At 40.0% G+C, this 24792-nt stretch overlaps 2 protein-coding genes across 3 annotated transcripts in view; one reads left to right on the top strand and one right to left on the bottom strand.

The window, feature by feature from the left end:
- The window catches only part of MON2 (MON2 homolog, regulator of endosome-to-Golgi trafficking), a 132491-nt gene extending 110530 nt beyond the window's left edge, over nucleotides 1-21961 (top strand). Inside the window, exon 36 of the mRNA XM_074827338.1 lies at nucleotides 21935-21961. Within this exon, the coding sequence (XP_074683439.1) occupies nucleotides 21935-21946 (12 nt within the window). The 3' untranslated portion in view covers nucleotides 21947-21961. The remainder of the gene's footprint in view (nucleotides 1-21934) is intronic.
- PPM1H (protein phosphatase, Mg2+/Mn2+ dependent 1H) overlaps nucleotides 16406-24792 on the bottom strand; it is a 152082-nt gene continuing 143695 nt past the window's right edge. Inside the window, exon 10 of one of the 2 annotated variants that reach the window (XM_074827343.1) lies at nucleotides 16406-16525. In XM_074827343.1, the coding sequence (XP_074683444.1) occupies nucleotides 16516-16525 (10 nt within the window). In that variant the 3' untranslated portion in view covers nucleotides 16406-16515. Of the gene's footprint in view, nucleotides 16526-19839; nucleotides 24791-24792 lie in introns of those variants that run through there. The other variant, XM_074827341.1, reaches the window with a different exon arrangement.

The following is a 24792-nucleotide window of genomic DNA, read 5'->3' as shown; positions in this document are numbered from 1 at the left end:
TGCCGGTGCCATCAATATCATGGTGGCTTTTCATGCTGCAAAACCTGAATATGGACACAAGAAATGCTTCTGTCATCAAGGATGCAGTAGGTTACTTTTATATAACCTCATGTAGGTTTGGCTAGAATATCTAGATGTAAGGTAGGTCTGAAATGGTACATACAAATGTACAATGTGAGAGCTAGCTCTGCTATACACATTGAATGTTTATAGATGTGCCAGTCTGCCAGCTACAATACCATTATTTTCCAGGTCCCTCAGGCTTCTTCCCTCTCTTGTGACCTAGATTTTCTACTGCTCCTCAGCCTCATGAATGTCAGTCTTCCAACACCTGAAAGATTGCTTTCTAGTCATGTTAGTCCCTGATGTCGTGCATGGTCTGGATGCATCCTGTACCCTGCTTCTGTCTTTGCTACTTTAGTAGATGGTTGTAGGCTAGCGCAGAAAAGAAAATAGGGATCAATAGCAGAGGAAGCAAGTGCGTAAGTTTACCAATCCTTTTTTAATTGGTCTAAATGGTCTAATAAGGCAACAAAGTGCAAGGCTTAAAGTAGACAAACAATAGTGATGCTAATCAAAACCCAAATAAAATGATCAGTGCAAGGTCTAGCGGAAGCAGAGGTCCTTAAATATTTATGCAGTATGTTCTCCCCTCCCTTCCCCAGCCTTGTACTACCTGCTGTTGTAACAACATGGTGGTGGAGTGCTTAGTATATCACATGGCTCCTGACAACCCCCAGCAGTCACCACATGAACTGCAGCTGGCTGAAGTTGAATCTGGAGGCAGCATGCAAACAGTTCAGGTGCCATTAGGATCTTGTGCTTCAGGAAGCCCTAATGCAGGTGGCTCAGCTGGTCATGATGATCATGTGTAAGCCTGGCCAGATGGCTGTGGTCAGCTCATGCCAAGGCTGGACTTGGCATTTGCCCAGAAAATCCTTTATGGTAATTTTGAGGTCTTTGTGGTACCCTCCACAGCCTTCTATTGACTTATGTGGCAGGAGGGGTTGCAGGCAGCGGTGGAGCAGCAGGGCCCACCTTCAGAAGAGTCGGCAGAGGCAGAGAGTGAACCACTGGAATCGAGCTGTGTAAAGGGCTGTTTCCCAGGGCCCATCTACTCTGGCACATGTATCCCAAGGCCAAATTTGCAGTTCTGTGTATGGGTGCCAGAATTTTTCAGTCCAGTTATCGATGCTCAAGAAGGCAAAATACCATCCATAATGATAGCTGCAGATGACACAGTGATTGATAGGACAGTATACATGGAGCATTTACTGTTACAAATCAATCCTAAATGTTTTGTTAGTTACCGTCCAACATATTTAATACTGTCACTCATGAAGTACCATATCTACTAGCAAAAAAGTAGGCTACATCCGCAGGATGTGTTGTATACAGACCTAAAAGTAGTTTGAGGTAACAGATGGCAACTCTTGGTCTGTTATATAAAATTATTTGTAAACGTCAGGAAAAAAACAAAAATAGAACTAATTCAGTCAAAAATTCCTGCTGGTTTAAAGAACATATTGAGATTATATCTGATGGATAATAGGAGTGTTTGACAGGCAAACGACTGCAGTGGACCTGGTGTTTTGAAAATTAAGCCTAAATGGTAGAAGAGGAGGGCTTCCCCTCTCTTCATCTCCTTTGGAATTCATCATTTGAGTAAAAAGTCGTGCAGCTTTTCCTGCAAAGTCAACACCAGTGTGGGTCACCACACTTACAGACTTCTGCGTTCATCGTGATGTTCTGAAATCCCAAAGTTCTCAGATTAAGTCAAGGCAGCAAGGACTGGGGTGATCTTACCATTTTTACTGACTTTGCTCTAGTCCTAAACATTACCCGAAATACCAAGACTTGGCTACTTTTGATTGCCTGTTTGTGCTTCAGTTTCTCCCTCTTTCTTTTCTACTCCTTCTGATTTTTGCCTTTATGCTAATCAAGTCTTGTTTAATTAGTCAAAAGCTTGTCTTCTGCAACCTTGTGACCAGGTAAAAAGCAGTGGTTTTGATGTGATAATAGTTTTGGCAGAGCTTGAAGTGTCTTAAAGATGACACTTATCCTTTCATTAATACTGGCTGGTATGGAAGAACCTAGCAAGACCAAATGGCATTTTCTTATTTGTTTACCATTTAGATTTATTTTTTTTCTCCCTTTCTCTCTTGTTAATTGGTTGTACCTCCCTTTCAGCTTCATGACGTGAATCTCTAGGGTATTTCAATTTGTTTTCCCTTCCCTAAAACCACTGTTAACACTATTACCAACATTTTGGTTTGTCAAGACTGTCAAAACAGGAGTGTGTTTTCTATTCTATGTTTTGTACATCTAAAATAATGTGAAAGGGATACAACTGAAGATTTAGGTTACCGTTCAAATGCTTTAACTGGGTAGGATTTGCTACTGCCTCCCCCACATTCTTTATAGAGGGCTTGCACGTTTCTAGTATGGTTGTCTGTAATAGAATTAAGCAGGATGAGATTGCTGGGTTTATAACCCTGACATTTGATATGCTACAAGGCAGCATCATGTACTGAGTTTGCCAGTATACATGGACCAAGGTAGTTAACACAGGAATTACATCTCATTAAGCAAAGATTTAGAAAAGGGGCTGATGTCATTGTACTCCCCTTGAAGTGGACTTCTGCTGCAGAGCTTCAGTATACAGAAAGCAAGCTATTGAACTGAGCAAAGTGATCTTCCCATCATGTAGCACTTGATTAGTGTATATTGATGGACTGGTCATTTTAATTCAGAAAGAAAATGGGACTATTGGAGAGAATTCAAAGAATGAAGTGTTTGGGGAAAAAGTCTCAAGACACAAGCCATATATGTATTCAGCAGATCAAAGAAAAGGATGGAAGGTGACATAGCACTTACATATGGCAAAGTAAACTGATTGTGGGGAGCTTTTAATAATAGATAGAGGCACAGAAGCTGCAGTTGTATCTTATGCCATTAATTTCTATAGTTTGAGTGCTAGGAGTGTTCAAACATTTGAACAATTGACTGGGAAAAGTGGTAGAATTGAAACATGCTATAGGTCTTACAACTGTCTCTTTAAACAACATACACTGATCCATGTTTGATGTTTGACATTTGAAAAAATTATATGGCTATTGTATAGAGCAAGTGATGACAGTGGTATTGATAGGCCGAAACGGTACCTGGGAATGGCTGTCCTCAGCATCAAACTCCATGGCTACCCCATGGATAAGTTTTTGCAAGTGATTTCACAGCAGGATTCAAAGCCTGGCCCTTTCTACTTCATGCTGTGGGCCCTGGACCTCTTTTTCTTAAGAGTCAGTAATCCTGCCATCTTTACCGTACTTAAATTCCTCAGGTCCACTGAGTCCAAAAGGACAATGACGATGGTAATGGTCCTTCTCTTTCTGTAGTGCAAAAATCTGCAGAATGCCTGTGGCTATTAATGGAAAATGCAAAGTGAGCAATTTCCTTCCTCTTTTCCTCTTACGGTTAAGAAAAATAAAATCATTAACAATGCACTGTTGTAGTTTTGTATGCCGCTGTTTTCTCTATGAAATAGTTATTGTGAGCCTGTCACTAGTGTTTCCTTGGCTTCATATCCTGCTTCCTTCACCATTCCTAGAAATCATGCTAAACTTATGTTCCTGATGCAGGTTCACAAGGCACATGGCCATCTGTAGCTTAGGGATGCTCATTTGACCTATGGAACAAGTTGCTTCTTTCTGGGATGACAGTGAGTCATCTTTAATGTCATCCTTTCTGCTGGATGTAGCTATTCTGATGGTCATCTAAACATACCTGACACCTAGGTATGTTGGTCATGGAATGTGCCCAGAGCTGTCCAACCACCAAACCCACTTCTGGGTCATGCCTTCCTTCCTTGCATCTTGGGCAGCTTTCTGCCCTCCCACTGGCAATAGCACCCAGCTATAGCTTTGTCTGCAGAAGCCCAGGGTCCTTTAGTCTCCTTTCTTTCTGTAGCAACATCTGCCCATCCTTACCTGTACAGAGATAGGTATTTTCTTCCTTCCTCGAGCAGCTACTGGACTCATTTTCCTCTGTCTGTCACCAAAAGCCAGGCTTTGCCCATACTAATAGGGTGGTAGTGAGTGAAACCTACTACCCCCTGTGCTTGGCCAGCTGCTGCAAACTTACCCAAAAGGTTAGACAGCTACTGCTGCAGAGGTCTGGGAAGGGTGAGGAGCAGTGGCTGATGCTGAAAGGCACCCCTCCTGTGCATTTTTACACAGCCCTGCAGCTCTTTATGCCTTGTTTTATATATTGGAGTGTGAACAGACTCAGGAGGTGCTATGCTGCCACCTTAAAGGAAAAGGGCTACTCAGAAAAACTCTACAAGTCACAGTCTTTGCACCACTGATTGGACTGTAGGTGGAGTGTGGGTTTTTTGGTGGTTTTCTTGTTGTTGGGTTTTTGGGGGGTTGTTTTTTGTTTTGTTGGTTTTTTTGTTTGTTTGTTTTAAGCAGTCAGTGGCAAATACCTGGTGTAAATACTTGTTGGTGTTATAATTTAAAAACACATCTTATAAATGGAGAGTTTATATGCTATGAGGAAAAACTTGCTTGCTTGACAGTGGGACTGCATTGGCAAGTAGGTTACAGTCATTTTAGTGTCATGGCATGGCTGTAGTAGAACACTTCCTTTGCTTTTGCTGAAGTTTAGCTTCTTTTGCCATTATCATTGGCTTTGGTTGTGAATAGCACATATTGCTTCTCTTTGGGTGCTTATTCAAGTACTGTTACTGCAGAGGGTTTTGTTTAGTTTTTAAACTTTGGTTTGAAAAAAACCACCACCACCAAAAAAAACCCAAAACCCCAAACCAAGATCTCTACACCAGGAAAGTTAAGTCTCCTCAAACACTTTTTTTTTTTTTTTTTTTGTTCTCATCTTAAGGCCAGCAGGTTTTGTTTTTCAAATTACTGAGAGCGTTAGAAACATTCTTCATTCAACAGTGTATATGCCATGCAAGTCTTTTTTGGCTATAGAAAGCAGCTGCGGAATTGGCTGGATCCACTGCTGGTATGGTCAGTATCCCTTTGAAGTAATGCATATCATATGCTCTATTTACAGAAGCATCTGAGCTGCTGCTACAGTGAGAAACTGTCACTTAACATGGGCCATCAGATCAGTCTACGTTAAGGTCTGCTTCTCACAAAAAAAAAAAAAAAAAACCAACAGAAAGGCTGTAATAAAGGCTAATTTCCTTAGAGTCCTCATTCTTTTTTACATTGATGATATATTTATTTTTAAGCATCTGTGTTTGTACCAACAGATTTTTCTCTTAAACTAGTGTTGAGAAATTGTTCTTCCTCTCCAAGGACACTCCTCAGTGGTCTACTGCAGCATAACCAGCAAAACTTAATCTCTGCCTTGTTTACCTCTTCAAAGGAGCCATTTACGGAATTTTTCAGGAAACACAGACTGAGATTTTTCAGCTGCCTCAAGTGAATTTGGGGAACCAGTGAGAGAACTAGGGTTCAAACACAATGGTACACAGATGAGTCTGGTGGTTTGGAAGTAGTCTGGAACTATGCCAGAAAGGACTGAACTTTTCTATTGAACCTGTAAGTACTCATCTGAGGAGTTTGCAGCCATCTGCCATGGTATTGCCACCTGAACCACAGACTAGTGCAACGGCTGTCTAGTTAGGCGGTACTCTAAAACAATCCTGATATTGAACCTGACCCACAACATGGTTTCCCGTTTGTAGTTCAGGTGCATTGCTGTGTAATACAAGTTGTTTAGCTGCCTTTGTATTTCTAGGGTAAATGCCTGTAAAGCTCTACTTGTCTTAAAACCTACAGGAAAAAATATAAAGGAGCAAACAAACTCTCTCTCACTGTCATACCTGAGGTTATCAGAAATGTCTGTGCTTGCTAACTACAAAAACAAAACAAAAGAAGGAACTGCTTGAAAAGAAACACCACTCTCCCCCTCTCACCTCCTTTTTTAAAATCCAATATAACCTGAATTTGACAGTCTGCAGGATGGGTTGTAAATCATTGCATTTATGTTGACATTTGCAAATGATGGACTTGATAGTGAACAAGTCTTTAATACTTGCACAAATGTAAGATGAAAGTATGATCAATTTCTCCAGCAATAATTCCACTTCGTTACTAAGTTCCCATTTTTGCTGTTTTTTCTTTTTGTATTTACAAGTGACTTCCATTCTCCTTCAAGTGATTATGCAGTTTGAAAAAAGGACAGATCTTTACATACATGTGGAAAATACTTTTCTTAAAATGAATGCATCTATTCAGGCACTTTTTCACAACTTTGCCTGATGGATCTTATTTTCCATATACTTTTTATTATTTTGACCATTCCCATGAGACCATTTTCATTAGCTTTTTCCAAAAATGCACTGAACTAGAGAGAATCCTGGGTCTGTGACTGAAATCAGACCAGTTCCAAACATAAACTAATGACCTCATTTGTCTTGCATAAAATACACTTTTATTTATTACACTTTCTTATTTTTGTTGTAACAGTGTTACCTTACTCTGTAATGAATGTAAAATATATCTCCCGATTCAGTGGTCCTATAACTTAATTCCTTCCTCCTTTTCTGAATTTGGTTCATTCTTCCTATCAGGACTATTTCACATGTCTCATGATACTTTTGTTTATTTAAGGTGACTTCTTTATTTATCAACATGATATTGAATTTATAGTGACTTTTGCTCTTTTCCATTTCAAATAATGCCAGTAAGAATCTTATTTTCCCTACACTAGCCCACAATTGTTAATGAATAGAGAGAGAAGTGTGTTGCAGGAATGGATTCTAGTAGAACACGTTTCTAAATCTTCTTCCAGTTAATACTAACACCAGTGCATTTCTTCTCTCCATTAGGTTTATTTCTCCATCAAAGAAGGCAAGTTTAGTTAGTTGCATTTGAGTTCTGATGATCAAGTTGACAGCTACTTAATTACTGTCCTACTGGTGCTTGAAATTCTGGCAGTAAGCTTAGTATTTCATGACAAATACTGAACTGTAAGCTCTTATACACCCATTTTGAAATGGTTTGTGTACTTGCCATTTCCCAAAGCTCTCTCAACTCACCTAACCCGATTATGTAGAAATAATGGTGGATAATCCATTTAAATATTGGTATTTCCTTTACTTCTCTACAAGCACAGATCTCTTCTAAAAGAGAAATTCTAGCTACAGCTTGTAACAGCATAAGTTTAGATGGCTTCTTGAAGACAACAGCAAGATAGGAGTGGAGGAGATTAGATGGATGACTTTTTGTAGGCGTTCACCAAAAGAAAACACTTGGAAAAAAAGGCAAGCAAATAGTAGAATTGACCTTTTGAATAACTGATGCACAATTCAAATTGACGAGACTGGCTAGTAAAGGAAAAATAAAGTTGTGGAACAAGTTTCCTTTAGTGAAGGAGAGAGAGAAAGAAGGAAGAAAACAGTAACAGATGAGTAGAGGAGAGAAGGCAGAATCAGCAGAAGAGGAAAAATTGGAGATGATAGTGTCTGGTGTCCAAGGAAGAGTGAATGTGATAAATAGACTGAAAGAAACCAGATGACAGAATGGTCTGCAGACAGAAGAAAGAAAAGATGGGGAATCTAAGGAAGATGCAATTGGCATCAGAAAGAGGACATGTGTGTAACTGGTATTCCCTTCTGAAGAAAAATGGGTAGGCTGTCATGAGAATGGATCCAGAAGTATGTTTGCTAAGATAAAAATTATAGAGTTGATCTGAAAACTATAATGATCCTGTGAACAGGAGTGTACAGATTTCCTAGAGACTTCAGTGGAATTTTCCCATTTCCTGAAGAAGGCAGGGCAAAGTTGTGATGATCAACAGATGAATCAAGAGTTGGTGCTAAGATTGATGCATTACTGAGAACAGTACGGAAAGAGAATATTTATTAATGGATATGCTAGTATTATGGATACTTTCTGAGATTCAATTTAAACCCATGCAAGGGACAATTAGGTTGAGATAGGGCTATATTTACATACAGTCCATGCCTCCATGAGCAGAAAGAGGGAGGAAGGGCATAGGATATGAAGGCTCATCGCAGAGCATGGCATGGAGAAAGACAGACATAATGCTGTTAGAGCAGCAGTCATCCTAGACAGATTTCTGGGATCAGGGGAAAAAAAAACCCAAACCAAAACCAGACTACTTTTAAGAAAGCATTTTGTAAATTCATTTGAAGGCTTATGTGAGACAGTTGCAAAACCAGCTGGAAATAAAATTGGTGTTTCAAAGCGCCCCTTCCTATTGTATACTCTTAAATGTTTATCTAGATGGTCTCTGTTTCTCTTGATCCTGTCCTATGACAGCTTCTATTTGTTAACCATCATTTTGTAGTGTCATGCCGCTGTTACGCACTTAATATTGCAGCTGAGGCGTTTTTAAGCATTTCAGTCTTTCCCATGTCTCTTGAAACAGGAACGTAAACCAAATCCATAGTCACACGCTCTTGTTGTACTTTCTCAAACCCTTGTTCTGCTTTATAAGGTAATTTCACTTGCTTTTCTTACCAGTTACTTTGCTATGGCTGAACACTTTTAACCTGACTTTCTAAGAAAACAAGGTTTATGTGATTGTGAATCTGCTAATCTTTCCTTATGAACCTTGAATCCATTGGCCTCTTTCATCTAGATTTGACCAACAGGAAGAAAAAGTATAAAAAGTTTCTGAAAAAATTTATGCCTTTGTCTAGAAAGCTGGATAAAGAAGAGAGCCTGCTAGTGGAAAGGCTGTAAGAGCTCATTCTTATCAAGTTACCTTAAAATCCACATGAGAAGTCATCCTGTATGCGCAAATCCAGAGGAAACCAGGCATGACTGGTTCAGCTCTTCAGATCCTTCAAACTTCCCAGCCCCTGCCATGTGGTGGCATTCATAGGACTTCAGACTGGGAGAAGTGGTGTTCTCAAGACATGGTTGAGAAACCTCAGCTGACAGCCAGATGCTTGACTTAACTGTAATGTTAGTGTAGATGTGGTGCAGTGGTGGGACATTTAATGAAAATGAAGTCTTTGTGATTATGATTTTGAGTGTCACCTTCTTCAGCTGTTCTACGGTTTCTGTCCCTGTTGTCCCCCAGATTGTGGTGGCTTTCATCTCCTGGTTTCAGAAATGTTGCTGCTATAACAATACTCTTTTTATAAATGTTCTATTTCCTAGCAAATTCTGGTTTCACTGTTCTGTAGTTTCCAGACTTAGTTACGCTGATGGGGGAGAAAACACGATGAAGACATAAAAAGCAATGTAAGAAAAACATACAAAACTCAAGAGCTTTGCTAAACTAGTGGGATACATGCATGAATCATTCTTTGTTCCAGTTTTCAAGGACTACTGCTCATCCCCACCTAAGAAAGTATCTACAGAAAGCATGCTAAAAACTAGCATAGGGTTTCTGAGCAACAGTGAGTGATCAACATGTATCCAAACAGTCTCTGTTCAAAAATAAGAATTCTGTCATTAGAAAAGAGAATGTGGTGAGAACAAGAATATTTCATGGTGGTTCTTCCATGAAGTGCAATTTTTAAGAATGTAGGGTAATTATGTTGAAGTTACAACTTTAGGAATTTTATTCTTCTGAGTAATTTCTTGAAATCCTGTGTGTCTACCTTTGCCTGTCAATGCAGATGATGGAAGATTGCCTTATGCTAGCCACAAGAAATTATTGTGAATGCAGTGATGGTAGGAATAATGTCATTACAGATGAAACATCTTTCCATTATAGACTGAAATTTAAGTTAAATAGTTCTGACTGTATTTACCACTGATGATAACGAGTAATTAGTTCCTTTCCATAGGAAGGAGGCTGAAAGCAGGAAATACAGTATTCAGCATTTTTCTGTTACATGAAGGCATTCCATGTAAACAAACTGTTTCCTTCTTCCCATCTAAAAGACTGCTTTTATGAATAACTCACTCATATATTCTGTAACAGTTTTATACCCGTAGGTAATGGCTATAATCCAGCGGATAGCTCTCTGCAGTGAGTCAGTGCCTTCATCCTAAAGATAAACAAGATTGATCATACATCTTTGATCTCACAAACCCTCACTTTGCTAATCCCCAGCCAGTTGTGTACTGCTTTCCATCTGTTGCAACATCATGCATTTGCACAGTAGCAACTGGTGACTTTAACACTCTCTCCAGCAAAACTCCAAGTGACCCCTCCTCTCATACATCTATTGATGGTATCACTCAATGTTGAACAAAATTGCCAGTGACTTTGTGATGCATTCTGTGGAAGCAAATCTGAGGTTTGCAAATGACTTTATTGTGCTCCTGCAGCTTCAAGACTACTTGGAGGCTTTTTCTTACCTGTGCATTTATAAGCAGTATGCTATACGCCCAACTAATAATTAACAGCTTTTTTTAATGAGGACCAGATCAGGCTGGTTAAGTTATTGGAACTGATCCTTTCTCCAGGAGATCTCAAGTAATGTTAAATCTTCTGCAAAGGTAAACACCCACCCCACCCCCCACCCCCATCTTTATTCAGTTCCATAAGTTTCATTCTAGTGATTTTCCTAGCACTGAAGCAAATATGAGCACAGCGTTCATTTCAGCTGCCAGAGTTACCTCTAGAGCTGCGTACGCAGAGCAGTGCATCTCTGACCTGCTGTAACAAGCAGATTTGAGTTTGTGTGGTTGCTCTCCTGCCTGAGCTCCGTCCCTGCAGCTGGGGTGTCACTGAGCTCGTGTGTTGTGGCTGGTGCCATGGCTTGTGTTCCTGCAGCGATGGGCATCACTGAGTGCACACTCACCTTTCGCAGCCACCAACCTCACTCCAAATGCTTCCTTGTGCCTGTAGTCCTCGCCACGTTAGCGAATGCAGTACATTTTGCTCACGATTTTAACTCTCATGCATTTTATGAGTTTCTGTGGGCATAATACTTTGCTGTAAGACGTGTAACATTTTGAGTAGAGAGAAGTGTTCACGAAACCTGTTCTATTTATACTGTCCACTCCTTGGGCAGAATTGGGCTTCTTCTGGTCACACCACATAATCTGAGTCCAGCAACCCCCCAAGCAGTGTCCTTTCTTAAGCTATGGGCATATTTAAGAGACTTGCGACACCGCTTTTTGTTGTGTTTTGTATGCAACTACCTAAAAGTGGCTTTAATTGCAGCCTTGGGCAGTTGATGATTTCCTTCTAGTGTTTTTCAAGGGAAGTCTGCTTTAATCTTTGTTGTAGGGAGCAGGCACACCATAAGCAGGAGTGGGAGGGTTGTGGGTAGATCCAGATCTAGGAAGAGCAACACAGCATCAGAGGATGGGTCTGTCTCTTTCCTTGTTTTAATGGTAAATACATTGGCACTCTAGCATATTTGTCTGCAGATCAGTCTTGCAGAAATTAAAGATACCTTTTCATGCAAATGGTTCTTAAAAGTTCAAACAAAAGAAGGAGGAGGACATGTAAAAGATCACCTTATTGGGCTTGTCAGTTATTAGAATTTTTTTCAAAGTTTCGGTCATCTCAAATGGTCTCTCTGGCTCTTACTAAAGTAGGAATATTTTTGCAAACATAGTAACTGGACCTCCCCACCCCCCCAAAAAAGCCAAATAAGATTCTGTACATTGTAGTCCTGAACCGTTGGTGCTTCTTGGACTCTGAGATGCCAATTAAACCATCCTTAGGAATTTTAAACAAGAGAACTCTGAGATGAACAATATTCCAGGATGTCATGTGGAATATAGCCCCTAAAACAATGTCTTTTAGGTTGTTGTTCTTGTGATGATAAATGAAAAATAGTTGTACTGTTAAACTAACCTGTAAGACTCATTTACACCTATGTATGCCATAGTGTCAAGTGGTAGGAGGAAGTCAGTAGTAAATTCAGGAATCAAAAAAAAAAAAGGTGATCCATTTGCTAAAACGCAGTCATATTTTTAGAAGTGTTCATGATGTCTGTGCTGTTGAGAATGCTTATTTGTAATTTTCTAGACTTAGATCTGAACCCATCCAGAATGGGCTTTAAGTGGGAAGAAATACCTAGCGTTATTTTGGGAGGAACAAAGATTTGTTGGTATGCAGGTCAGTACTCTGAAGAAGCAGCTTTATTTTATTTATTTAGGAGACTCTTGTCATGGGTAAAAACAATGTGTAGAAGCATTTTAGTGTGCTACTCACCTTATTAATTTTTTCCCCATAAATTTGAATTTAAGCAAAGTAATACTGCATATAGTTTATCAGATTCTCCTAATGTCTCTATAGTGTGCTATAGGGAACAACACAAGATTGATGGTAAGATGATGTGTAGGCTGACATATAGCTTTCTGTATTCTTCAGGCCCATAATGTGGGCTTCAGCTTTATTTGTGTGGGGTTTGGGGCTTGTTTTTATAGTTACCATTGAATGTCCCCCAAACCTTTTAGTGAGATAGATAGCCTTTTATGCATTTATTCTGCAATCTCTTGACAACATGTATGAGGTTTTGTGGGGGCTTTTCTACATATTTCATAATTTATTCTATTGTCTTATGTTGTCTTTTCACTTTCTGAAATAACTGTTATTATTTCATATTTTGGAGGGTTGAAATATTGTTTTCTGCTTTTTTCCCCTGTTGTATGGAGATTAAGTGGACTACCTTAGTTTCAGGTCAGATAGCATTTCATCAGGAAAGCAAAATGACTGTAAGCATTCATCCCCCGTGGATGAAATCCTAGCCTGCAGCATTTCTGTCTCCCACCTTGAAAAGTGGCAAGACAATTACTGAGATCCTTGTAGATGGGCTTTAAAGCTGGGCATAATCCAGCGGTGAATGAAATGCAGAACCATCCAAATCAGTGACATTTAACCCAACCACACATCAGTCCAGGTGGCAAGATAAATTGGTACTCAACTGTTTCCAGCCCATTTTCCTGGTTAGCGCTCTAAATACAAGAAACAGTTTTGGCACCTCCTATGTGATTTCTGTACATGTCCACACACTTGTGCAAACACACTTTATTCTGTATTCAGATTTTCTAGTGTAGGTAAACTTTTAAAGCATCTGCATTTCATGTCACACTCCTCTTAAAAACAGTTGTTCTTTCTGGAGAGAGAGCACTCACCTCTCCCTTCGCCTTTCATCCTTTCTCCTCTTATTTGTGCGAAGAAATTGCATCACTTGGTTGTGACACTTCAGTAGTGGATGCTATGCTCATTTTAACCAAAAGCATATTCTTCTAAAATAAAACCTAGATATATTTACTTGTCAACAGATATGCTGTATAACTTCCATAAAGAGGACTGAATGATAAAAATACTAAAATACGTGAAGCGTTTAGGTGTTTCTGAAACCTACTCTTAAAAAGAGCAAGAGTCAGCAATCCCTGGTGCCAACATCTTTTATCTCTTCCAAAGCTATTTCTTTTCACAGTTCCATTTTCTTTTCACAATTCCATTTCACAGTGTGCTTTAGATTCCCAACAACAACAAAATAAAAAATTACTTAACCCCCCCCCCAACTTGCAAATCCAAGACCAAGCGTCTATTTGTGTGCAGTTCTAAATGAGGCCTTACCATTTCTTAACTAATGACGATCTTTTCCATGTGGAATAAATTCTTAGTACTTAGCAGCATTAGTAATGCTTAAAAAAAAAAAGTATTTAAAATGGTTCAGTTGCCAACTGCCTTTGACTGTCTCAGTAAGACATTGAAACAGACCTTCTGCTCTAAATTAATAAGGCCAATCACAGCCACACAAAGCCCAGAATGACCGATCATTCTTCTGGTGTCCTCCCTATCTTTACTGAGGTCAGATAAATCACTTTCAAGCTATTAAATCAATGATCATAAATTAGGGCTCTGTTTTTACAGTGCCTTGTGGGAAATTCTCATGGTTAAATTAATCTAACAGCTGCAGCGAAGAGCACCTCCCACAAGATCATGTCAAAAGTTCTCCCCCCAACACACCGCATTTTTTTAAAGGGAAAAAGGATTGAATTATTTGTTTTTACCTAGTGCACAAAATGGAATCTCTCCGTCTATCCCTGCTAATTCGTGTTTCAATTGTACCCAGCTGTTTAAATTGCACTGTGCAGAGATTGCCTTGATCCCCAGGTGCTGGTACTCCATCTGTGCTGCTCTGAGAGACTATTTACAGCAGAGGTTAGGCCAGCGATTGCTGGGATGGAAAACTCATTTCTCAGCCTGGCTTTTATTTACACTCTTATTAAAGATCCTTTCACTCATGTTGGAATGGCAGCTAGTGGCTGCAGTGAGCGTTTGGCATTGAGCCAAGCAGCAAAATTACCATGTCGATGAAAGATAGCCTGCTTCCATTTTAACCTTTCACTGTTCCCCCCTTTCCATCTATATTTGCATGAAGAAGGATGATTATTGAAAGAGATAGGGGGACAAAAGGATGAGAGAATCCTTGTCAGCTGAGCTTTTCAAGGGATAAACCAATGGTTTGTGACCAATTTGGAAAAATTTTTACTGCCTTATTAATTTCCTACTTCTTTCCCTTAATTGCTATTAGTGTTTATTTTCACATGAAGCAACAGAGTTGCTCATGCTCTGCTTGCATCCTCCTCCCACAGCTTCCCTGTGCCTTGTGAACGTGACCCTGAGATATGTCTGCAATGTTGAGGTTTCTACTTCATCCCTGATGCAGGTCACACAGAGCCACAGCAACACCCTCAAAGCATTTTTTTCCTACAAATGTGCCTCTTTTAGAAATGAATCACCTTCCTGGGAGCAAGTGGCTCATTGCACATAGCGTGTTATGTTACTGGGGAGGGCAAGGGAAAGTATGAACAGTTGCTGGGGGCGGCTGGCATGCAATCATCATGTTATGGCCCTACATGCATTTAAAAAATAAAAATAATAACTATTTCTCCAGAAACCTCAGCACATTTCTTTTTAGCAGCAACACAGGATTGGTGAAAAGCAACAAAATCCACCTCAGCTGTTGTGAGATGGCAACTGACACTGTTGAGTGCCAACTACAGCCCAGCACAACAAGGAGGAGACCCCAAAACTTCAAGCCGCACTACCAAGCTCCATTTGTGAGGCAGACCATGACCTTAAGTGCAGTAGCAGTGCAGGTTCTGCTAGCAAAGCCATGCTTTTCTTTCTCTTTGCATGCTTCCAAGGCAGAAGGAGAGACAAATCTATTTATTTTCCATTTTCCTGAGTGGAGGAGCAGTGACTGTACTCAGAGATTTTCAGGAGTTGGTTGTCTTGCTCCTGAGCCATGTTTTGGGTAGTGTGCAAATACCAGCTTTCATTAAAAAAAAAAAAAAAAAAAAAAAAAAAAAGAGAGGATATACCCTGAAGGATTTAACCCTCTACTTAGATAGTTGTGTCCTACCATTGTTTAGCCACTGCTTAGCCTTGCACATCCCCAAGAATCGTCTCCACTAATCACCAGGAGGCTCCAATGCCTGCTGCTGGCAGCTTCACAGGACCAAGCCGGCTGATGGTGCATTCCCAGGACTTGAGGATGTATGAAGCTTTTCAATAGCTGTCGTCTCCTCCAAAGAATAAATAAAATTGAGTTATTCCCAGTTCAATTTTTAAAACTGTTTTGTTCCTGTTGAGAATGAGGCACCTGGAGAAAGGGGTGCTTTCCTATTTCTTCCCCACTAAACCTCCTAAAAGGCAGAGGGTTTGTTAACAGAAACACAAATATAGACTTAGCTGTATTCTGGGTAATGTAACAGCTAAAATAGGTGTAGTTACAGACCACTGCTTGCTTTCAGCTCCTGGAACAGGCACAAATGGATCACCTTTTCCAACACCTGAGTTGTCATTCAAAGTTCCTTGCCAATTTTTTTCCTATATACATACATATAAAAAAATATATATAGTTACAAATTCAATATTCTACAAACATTTATTTATCAGCACTCAGTCTGTGCCATATAGCTGATTTCAGGACTTCAGGTTAGTTGGGTGTTGTCTTCCCCCTTTCCTAACTGACTGAGTACCTGAGTCCCATGCTACCTGCTCTCCTAGTGAAGCCAGCACTAGGGAAAGTTTGCAGGAGCAGTAGCAAAGCACTACTGGGAAATTTTATATAACCATCAATCTTTTTTTTCCTCTCCTCTCCTTCTTTTTTTTTTTTTTGGCACTAAACAGACCTTCCCTAAAACACCATTCTTAGAAAAATGTAACCACAGCAAAATTTACTGTCTGAGCATTGTGTTTAATATTTTTCCCATTCATAAAATACTTGTATGTCTGGACATGAGACTTAGCTTGAAGGGTGTGTTTTGATTCTTGTCTGGCTCATTTAAACTGCTTCTATGCTGGTGCTCAAACAGAGAAGGGGAAAGAATGATGTTCCGGCTCTTCTAACATATTCTAAATTCCCAGATGTAAAATTCAATTATATGAGTGCTGGTGAAAAACAAGCACTAAGAGGGGGCGCGAAGACCAGCAAAGTAAATTTATTTTTTTTAATTGGGAACAAAGTGAATGCAATCCTCAGAAAATGCAGCATAAGAAGTTTGTATTAGGAGCTTGTTTGTGGAGTACCTTGATCTCAGCTAGATGAGATGCAGTTGACATTTGGCTGATAAAGCTCTAGGGAAAGCTGGAGGACAGTAAGAAATAAGACGTGGTGCAATTAGCTGCGGTACCAACCCAGGAATGAAAGTGAACTGGCACAACATGCGGACGAGAGGATCTTTCAGAATCAAGGTCCAAACTGCTTGTGGATGTAGCATTTCCCCACTCTTCATACATTCTTTGGCAATTCCCTATTTGGGTAATTGGTTTGTCTGTGACTAGATCCTGGAGAACTGCAACTGGATTTGGCTGCTTCTTGTCTCCCCTTCCCTGTCCAGTATGTGCTGTGATACTGCACTGTACCGTGAAAGAGCTGCCACAGCCCACATCCACCAAGGCTCTCCAGCTGCACCAGGCTGCAGGATTAAAAATTAAACTAATACGCTTTTAGGAGATCAGGATGGGTAGAGTCAGTCTAAATTTTTGAAGAGACTGAAATGACTGCAGGTGTGTCAATTGCTTTTACATCCCTGAGCTTTATTGAATATTATGCTGGGCAGAGAAATGGTCTCTGTTTAGCAACAATTTGTGCTACTTGATGAGGTGACTGCCTAGTCATTTGTCTTTTAACAGTTATTCTCATGGGAAAACAGTATCTTTTCTTGTAATTTTACTCATGGATATCTTGCAGAATTTCCATATTCTTAAGTCTTACCCTCCTAAAGCAAGATAGCATAATTTCAGGTTTCTTTGCTTAGTCCCCAAAAAGTAGCAATAATTACAGAAATAACCAACGGCTGTCACATCAGAAGCTAAATGCTGCATCTGAGCATGTGTGATAACCTTTGGATCTTCCAGTCAGCTCTTAATTTGCCAAGGAAAAGTAGTTTCCCCAGAGACTAACTGGGCCAATGAACTGGGGTAACAATGGTTCAAAAAGTTGAACCCCCTAAAATCAACTTAAAACTGTTAAAAGTTTCCCCTTTCAAATAGGAGAATTAACATATTACATGCATGTCAGTTTTCATTTTGAGGTAACGAGCAATGAAGAAATCATTTCCCTTCCTACAGGGCTTCCCTTTGGCTACCAGCGATTCCAGCATTGCTGGTGATGCTGTCTGTATCACTACGCATAGGAAGTGAGTTGTGGCAGGAGGTGGATGGCCAAGGACCCAGCAGCACATCTCAAACAGCAGTTAACTACTCCAAAATGTTTCCAATCAAAGGAGCAAAGTAAGCAGAAGGAAGGAAAAATACCACCCATAGCATAAATGAGCCAGAAAGATTCTCTGTTGGAGTACAGCCTGTTGGGAAAGGCCTTGATTTACCACAGACAAGAAAAAAGACCCAACCAACACACTGGTAAATCCAGGGACGATGCCAAACCATTACAGCTGGTTGTAGTGCCATCTTTACAGAAGACCCTAAGGGACTGCCTTCTATTGCTTAAGGGAATAAATGCTATGGGGTAAAGATCGGGGACATTCTGACTCTTTAGAGTCCAAGAAATTATGCACTAATACACCAAAGAAAGAGAATGTAATTCTCATCTTAGGTGGCCTCAAATTCATGAAGGTTCAGAGATCTCATCTGTCTATGCATGTAAATAAGCAGTCCTAAATTAGCTGCAGTAAGGATCTAATTATTTTTTCGGCTGCAGCTTTCTCCCTCTCCCGTTAGTATTTTGTGGCAGAGCACTGTAGACTATTTCTGCAGCTTCAAATGTATGATTAATTGTACTTAAATTATTAAGAGTCCTCAAATCACATGTTCTTTATCTACCTGTAGACACATTTTGTCTACTTTGATCTTACTTCTTTTTATTAACCTTGTCCTCAAAGCACAATTTCCTCCCAAAATAATTTTATGTCCCTAAAAAGTTATGGCATCTTTTGTTTTGCAAAGTGGAGGATTTTTACAAAAAGCCTTCATCCTTCCTTCTAACAAGAACAGGATGTGCATAACTTTGGTTTATATAAGCCTTCCTGGAAAGCACAACAGAAACTCTGGAATCAATAAAGGCTGCAGTGTAATAGCATATAAGAAGTAAACTTTTTGTGAAGGTACATTGCTCTATGAGGATACATAAATGATGAAACTTCAGGCCTTGGTTTTACAGAAACTGTATAAAATACAATAAATTACTAGGATTGTTCCCTTACATCGCTTTAGTTAACTGCATACATTCAGTACAATAACATGAATATATTACTTGGTTAAGCACTGATTTATTGCCTACAGGAATTATAGAAACTGATGCCCAAATGTGAAGAGTTGTATCTATTACCTAAAAAAATGACAATAACAAGCTACTTGATCTACAAGCTTACAGAATTTAGGGCATAAGAGGTGCAAAAGCAGTTGGATGATGTGGACCAACCTCCTTTAGGTTCACTTGATGTGCAACAGTTCCCTGTCACTGCATATTACCAACTCTTATTTATTCAGCTGATACTAGTGAGTCAGGCAAAGCTGTGCTGAAGTTTTATTTGCACAGCAATTTTAAACCTGACACAGTGGTTGGACTGCAGTAATAAACTGTAGGACTTAACAGGAGAGTGAGAAAAAAACAGAGTGAAAGTAACAAACCGCTTCTCTTTGCACTCTCCATTACGGTCAGTGAACAGAATGGGCATATGCAGCATTTTGAAAACTAGGGTAACACTAGAACAAATGTTTTCACTGCTCTTTTACTAAGTGTGGGGTGAAACAGGAATCAGGAGAACTGCTTGTGCTACAACGCAATATTTCAAAGATATAAACAGTAGATATATGCCTAGCTCTTGTTCTCTTGCTGGCAGCCTGGAGGGGTATTGCTGTGGCTCCATACTGGTACAATGCAAAGAGGCCACTGTTATTCCTGCATATTTGGTACCTTCAAATACATCTTTGGTTACTGAGTAACCGTGACAGCTTGCTTCGGTGGAAACTATGAATTCACCCCCCGGTTTTACTTTAAACTTACGAGCAGGATTTGAGACACTGGTTCCTAAGGAACTGGGGAGGAGGGAAAACTTATTCCAAAGGTGTTGTGATTCAAAAATTGCACCCCATTTCTCAGGCCACAGAGTTGATAGCTGATCACTTTGCATAACTCTTCATTCAGTCAGAACATGGCAACTGGCAGTCTGAGCAGTGAATCATAATCTGATGGCAGCACACAGCTCACACAGTTGTCCTACAGCTGAACTCTTTTAGATCAACCCATATGCTAATGCACCTCATAGGGGTTTACTTCATTAAATCAAGAGTGAGACCTTTTGTCAGTGAATCATCCATTCCCTTGTAAAGCAGAGTGTGCTACTTGTCCATATTGCACAATTAGTAATACACACAAAGAGACTTAGGTACTCCTCAGGACAAAGGCAGAATAATAATGGTTATAGATATAAATGGATATATGTAATATATAATTTAAAATTTTATTTTAAAACTTTGCGCATACACTTCTTCAGCATCCTCCTCTTTTGTTCATTGCACTGAAAAGTTTCAAAAAACACAAAATATATCCCTTTACTAAACATTTTTTTGTTCTTAGGTTACAAAAAGATTAACATTTCACAGTCACAAAGCAGAAGTACATTGGTCCAAAACATCTTCCTCCAGCAGGTCCTCCATTCTTCAGGACATATAAAACCTAGACAGTTGTACAGATCTCAAAACAAGATGACTTGTCCAATGAAGGAAAGAAAAAAGGTGGCAGCTATCAAAAAAAAAAAAAAAAAAATCCCAAACCAAAATAAGACACCTATGAAAGAACACCACCAGAAATGGTTAAAAGAAAAGGAAAGGAAAGAAAAAAGAATTAGAGTGGAGGCGGACAAGGGCATCCTCCTTCAAGTACATCACAGGTAGAAATACAGCAGCACAGTTACAGCATCGTTTGGTCACTCTCTCTATGATAGCCACATCACTAAATCTTCATCTAAGACACATGGAGAAAACTATTTACACACCAAAAATGTCAGGGAGGAACAACAATTCCACACAGTTTGCAATTCATGTTTGATACAGAAATGTTGAAAGTATTTGTACATAAAATGTAAAATAAAAGCAAAATGCTGAGGCAGGAAGAAACAGCAGATTTGCTTGGAGTGTGTAGTGTTCTTAAAAAATGTAGCAGAAGTTCTAAGCCAAAATCTGCCCAAGCATCAAGTGTCATTCTTCAAAAATATCCTTAAGGCACAGAGTCAACTGTACCTCACAGATCTCTCATCATATTTTAACATGGAAGTAACTTCAACGTGGAAATCCACTACTAACAGCAGACTCTGGACCACTTTTCCTTTAGCTCATTAATCCTGTTGTCTTTTAGAATTTATTAAAAAAATTCTCTCTCCATCATGAGGCCACTGAACATCAGCCCTCTCAGACCATACACTGTGTTCACAAAGGAAGCATCGTTGCCTTAACATAACAAAAGATGGTTGTGTGCCTCACTTCAGGTGTAAATGAAACTTCTAACTACCTTCTTCATCAAAGGAAACAAAGATTTTAGGTTGTAGTGCAAGAGAAGTATGTCCAAAACGGTTGTGCTACCTTCTGCAACAGTATTCACAGGAGAATGGTAGAAGCTTCTTGGTTTTCAGTTTCTAGCAATTGGACTAGATTAGGCACCAGAAGACATTGTTATATTGCACTGTCAGCCAACCTGAACTACATGGCACACTACTGCCTCTCCTTGTCATTGTCCAAAAAAGGACAAGAATGTGCCTGACTTTCTAAGCAGTGCCTATGTCCAGGCCAGGACACAGCACTGTGCAACAGCAACATGAATACAGATGTAACTCAGGACTGAGGTTCCTTGCTGCTCAGGCTTATACAGTTTTGGATACTAAGGGAACTTCACTGGCAAAAGCCCATAGTGCTGCCAGCATCAGGCAGTAACTAAGATGATGTGCCAAGGATCTAAAATTTGGACTTGGTGCCTGACTTGCTCCAGTTTGAGGAGGCGAGCTGTCTGCTCCTAACTCAGGAGCTTCACTGAGCCCTAAAGCAGCTGCAAGTCTGAACACGGCAATATCCATCCTGTGCCTGTCTGAAAAATGGTACTGTGCACCATGGATCCTCCCTGCCATCAGTAGTTTCTAATGCTGTGACTCCCAAAATAATTCAACCAATAAAGGGAATTGGAAATGCTTTTAATTATTCTTGCTTCTCATACAATAACTCACCAACAAATGACTTCTGCCTCCCTCATATGATGCTTTGTTGTGTATGTGTATTTATATCATGCCTTGAAGCAGAGCACAGACCACAGTGCAGGCACGTAAGAAGCTCCTACTGAAAGCAGATAGAAGTGAAAGCCCAAGTACTAATGCAGCGTATCCAAGATGTACCAGAGACGCTCTAGGGAGACAAGCATGTGTAACAGCGTAGTTTCAGTCATGTACATCTGAGTAGGAAACTTCTTATTATTCTTTAAAGCTCTCAGAATTTATTAATTGATACTAATTGATATTAATTGTTGATACTATACTTCTGCCCTTTCCAGGAGAGGGACTGACAGCTAACACAACTCGACCTGGGCCCAGCTGCTGCAGAAAAGCAGGCTGACTGACAACAATACCTCAGATGAACAACACACATAGTGGAGGCTGATTCACAAAGCCATACCAGTGCCCATGAGATTTTGCTCTGAGAAGACACCAGCCAGTTTGCTCCCCGCAAGTCATGCACTCTGCTAACCTGTCTCTCCAGAGGTACATTTAAAAATGCCCCTGATTGAGAACATGCATTTTCCATTGCCTTGAAGTTTCACTTTTAAATTTTGGCAAACGCTACACTGGGAATTTATTTCCACCACACTGTAATCAGTGGTTTTATAATGACTGGTATGTGTGTTGACACCATGTTACCAAATAACGAGGACTAACAATGCATGAGCACTGAAATATTTGACTTGGGCTTGAAGTTGGTACTAGCAAGCACCAGCTTCTTTGCTATTCAGACAACTCTGCCAGAATTGCCAGCATTAGCTTCTTTGTGAAGGAGGATCTGAATTGCTAGAGGACTACACCACTGCATTTGCAAAGAGACAACAGGAGTTACACAGAGCATGAAAAGCATGTTTACAAGTTTATTAGGGGGAAAAAAAAGCAAGAGAAGATCTCTTGCTTAAACTTTAAAACATATGGGGGGCATGTGAAAAATATTCTAGACTCCAAACCCCTCTTTTCACCCAGCTGCACACAGAAAAAGAGGTAAAGGGAATAAAAAAAATAAGGGAAGAATAGATAAAGCATGACAACACATAATCAGATATGCCATTGATTTATGCTGAAGCTCTAGAATATAAAACATCCATGTTCTGCACAGCTTTATTACATGCAGGCACTGGGGAACGCACAGAACAGTTTTCAGGCTGAAATAATGCAGTTTGCTGCATGTTTGAGCTGTTACACACTCTGCATTGCCTCCTCTCAACCTGAAACTCCTACTGGGTCTAGACATTTAGAGCAAGGGTAGTTTAAATCTACCGAGACTGTTGCACATGTACTTCCAGATGCAATCAAATAAAGCATCTGGGCAGCTATACCACACACGCGCTGCGCGGTGTTTACATAGCACATCACAAATTACAAAACTGGCAAGCTCTAGGCCACGGCCTGTTGAGGAGAAAGTCTGCAAAGGGCACAGCAGCATCCTCCTCCTTTGGAAAAGACACAACATTTATGAGCTGCCTAGTCAGTGCGCTACAATTATGTCAGCTCCCCGTCTTTTGGCTAAGAAGTACAAACCAGATTAGCAGCTCCAAAAGAATGTGGTCTGGGGGCAAATTAGCTTGAACTTGGCTCCCCAGCCCATATACCTGCCTGTATGCTAGAACCCTGATTCTGTTTTTTCTTCAACTCCTGCCAATGATGTAGGAGAGCTGCCTGCTTGAAGAACAGGCAGCCAGATTAAGCTGCAGATCTGCTCACTTCTTTCCCTCTTGGACTATTGCTTTCACTCTGATAATGTTTTACTCCGATTTTCTTTATTTAAATTGATTCATCACTGCTAAGAAAAAAGCTGCTGAAGCTAGCCAAGGGCTTGTATCTATCCCAGTGATCTTTTGATCCTTGTCTACAGTCCTCAAAATACCAAGAGGACAGAAAGTTATAAGCTGTCACCTTCTGATCACCAAGTCAAGCAGGCAAAGGTATACTGAATAATAAACGAGTCAGGAAGAAGTGAAACGACATTTAAATAGATCATTATCTGGGTATCCAAATTGATAACGAGAACAATACCACCACTTCAAGTAGGAATCCACCTAAAAATACACTCAGAAGCCCAAATAAGTGTACTAAATCCCAACTGATGCAAAAGCTGTATGGTCAGGGATCCTTTCAACAGGATAAAGCAGGCAGAACCATTCAATGAATGAAAATCTCTGATCCCAAAGAAACCATGGCCTCCAGGTAAACATCACATAAAGCTGAGTTTGCGTGCTCTGTATAATCATGGTATACACACAACAGGGAATCTTGACAAATAACTCCTTACACCAGAATAAATCTTGCCATACAGGACTGTGACCTATTTCTCCTGGACAATTTTGCAGGTGGCTGTTTTAGCTGCAGTAAACAGGCATAGACATTGAAAACAATTTCAGTTTTCCTACTAAAATACAGGAGTATAGTCTACTGAAGAAGAGACAAGAGAGGAAAATGGGGGTTCGAAGGATTACACAAGTTTGAAGTTGTCCATAGGTAAGTCATGAATGCAACTTTTTGAAAGAAGAAAACTCTTGAGTCTCATATATGTATATATAGGTATTTTTAAATGAGAAGTGACCCAAGTCACCTTCTGAATATTTGGGGTAGATTTCAGGAGCCTCCTTGGCTTCTGATACCCACTTCTACTTTCATAACTGAAATGGCTCTTCCAAGCTACATGGTAAACTAAGAAAAAAAAAATTAATTCCCCACCTGGAGGGACAACAGAATCCATAATATGCTAGCAGCATTTAAATCCCATTCCTGTTAAGCACCAAACCCATTTCTATAGGGAAACTGTAATCTTAAGGGTTATCTTTAATCATATACAGTATATGTGCAGAGCCCTACTTTTCGGGCAGAAAAATACCCCTCCAGCATTAGTTTTGAGTAGATTACATCAATTGAAAGTGTCCTGGTCAGACCACCAAAAACATATTGTCTCTTACAGGCCCTTCCCAAAAAGATCCCCATCTTACAACCATTCTTGATGCTACTTTCATGACTGTTTGTTCCCGTGTATTAAAGGGATGACGTAGACAGAGATGTCATCTCCAGAGCCCAGCCTGTCGTTGGATATTCGCCAGCCCCGGTCCTTCAGCACTCCCCTGGCTCGCATGACCAGGTCCTGTGCTGCCAGTGTGTACCT

The sequence above is a fragment of the Strix aluco genome, chromosome 5, assembly GCF_031877795.1.
Source record: "Strix aluco isolate bStrAlu1 chromosome 5, bStrAlu1.hap1, whole genome shotgun sequence".
NCBI classification, from domain to species: Eukaryota; Metazoa; Chordata; class Aves; order Strigiformes; family Strigidae; genus Strix; species Strix aluco.
This window is presented reverse-complemented; position numbering and strand designations above follow the sequence as displayed.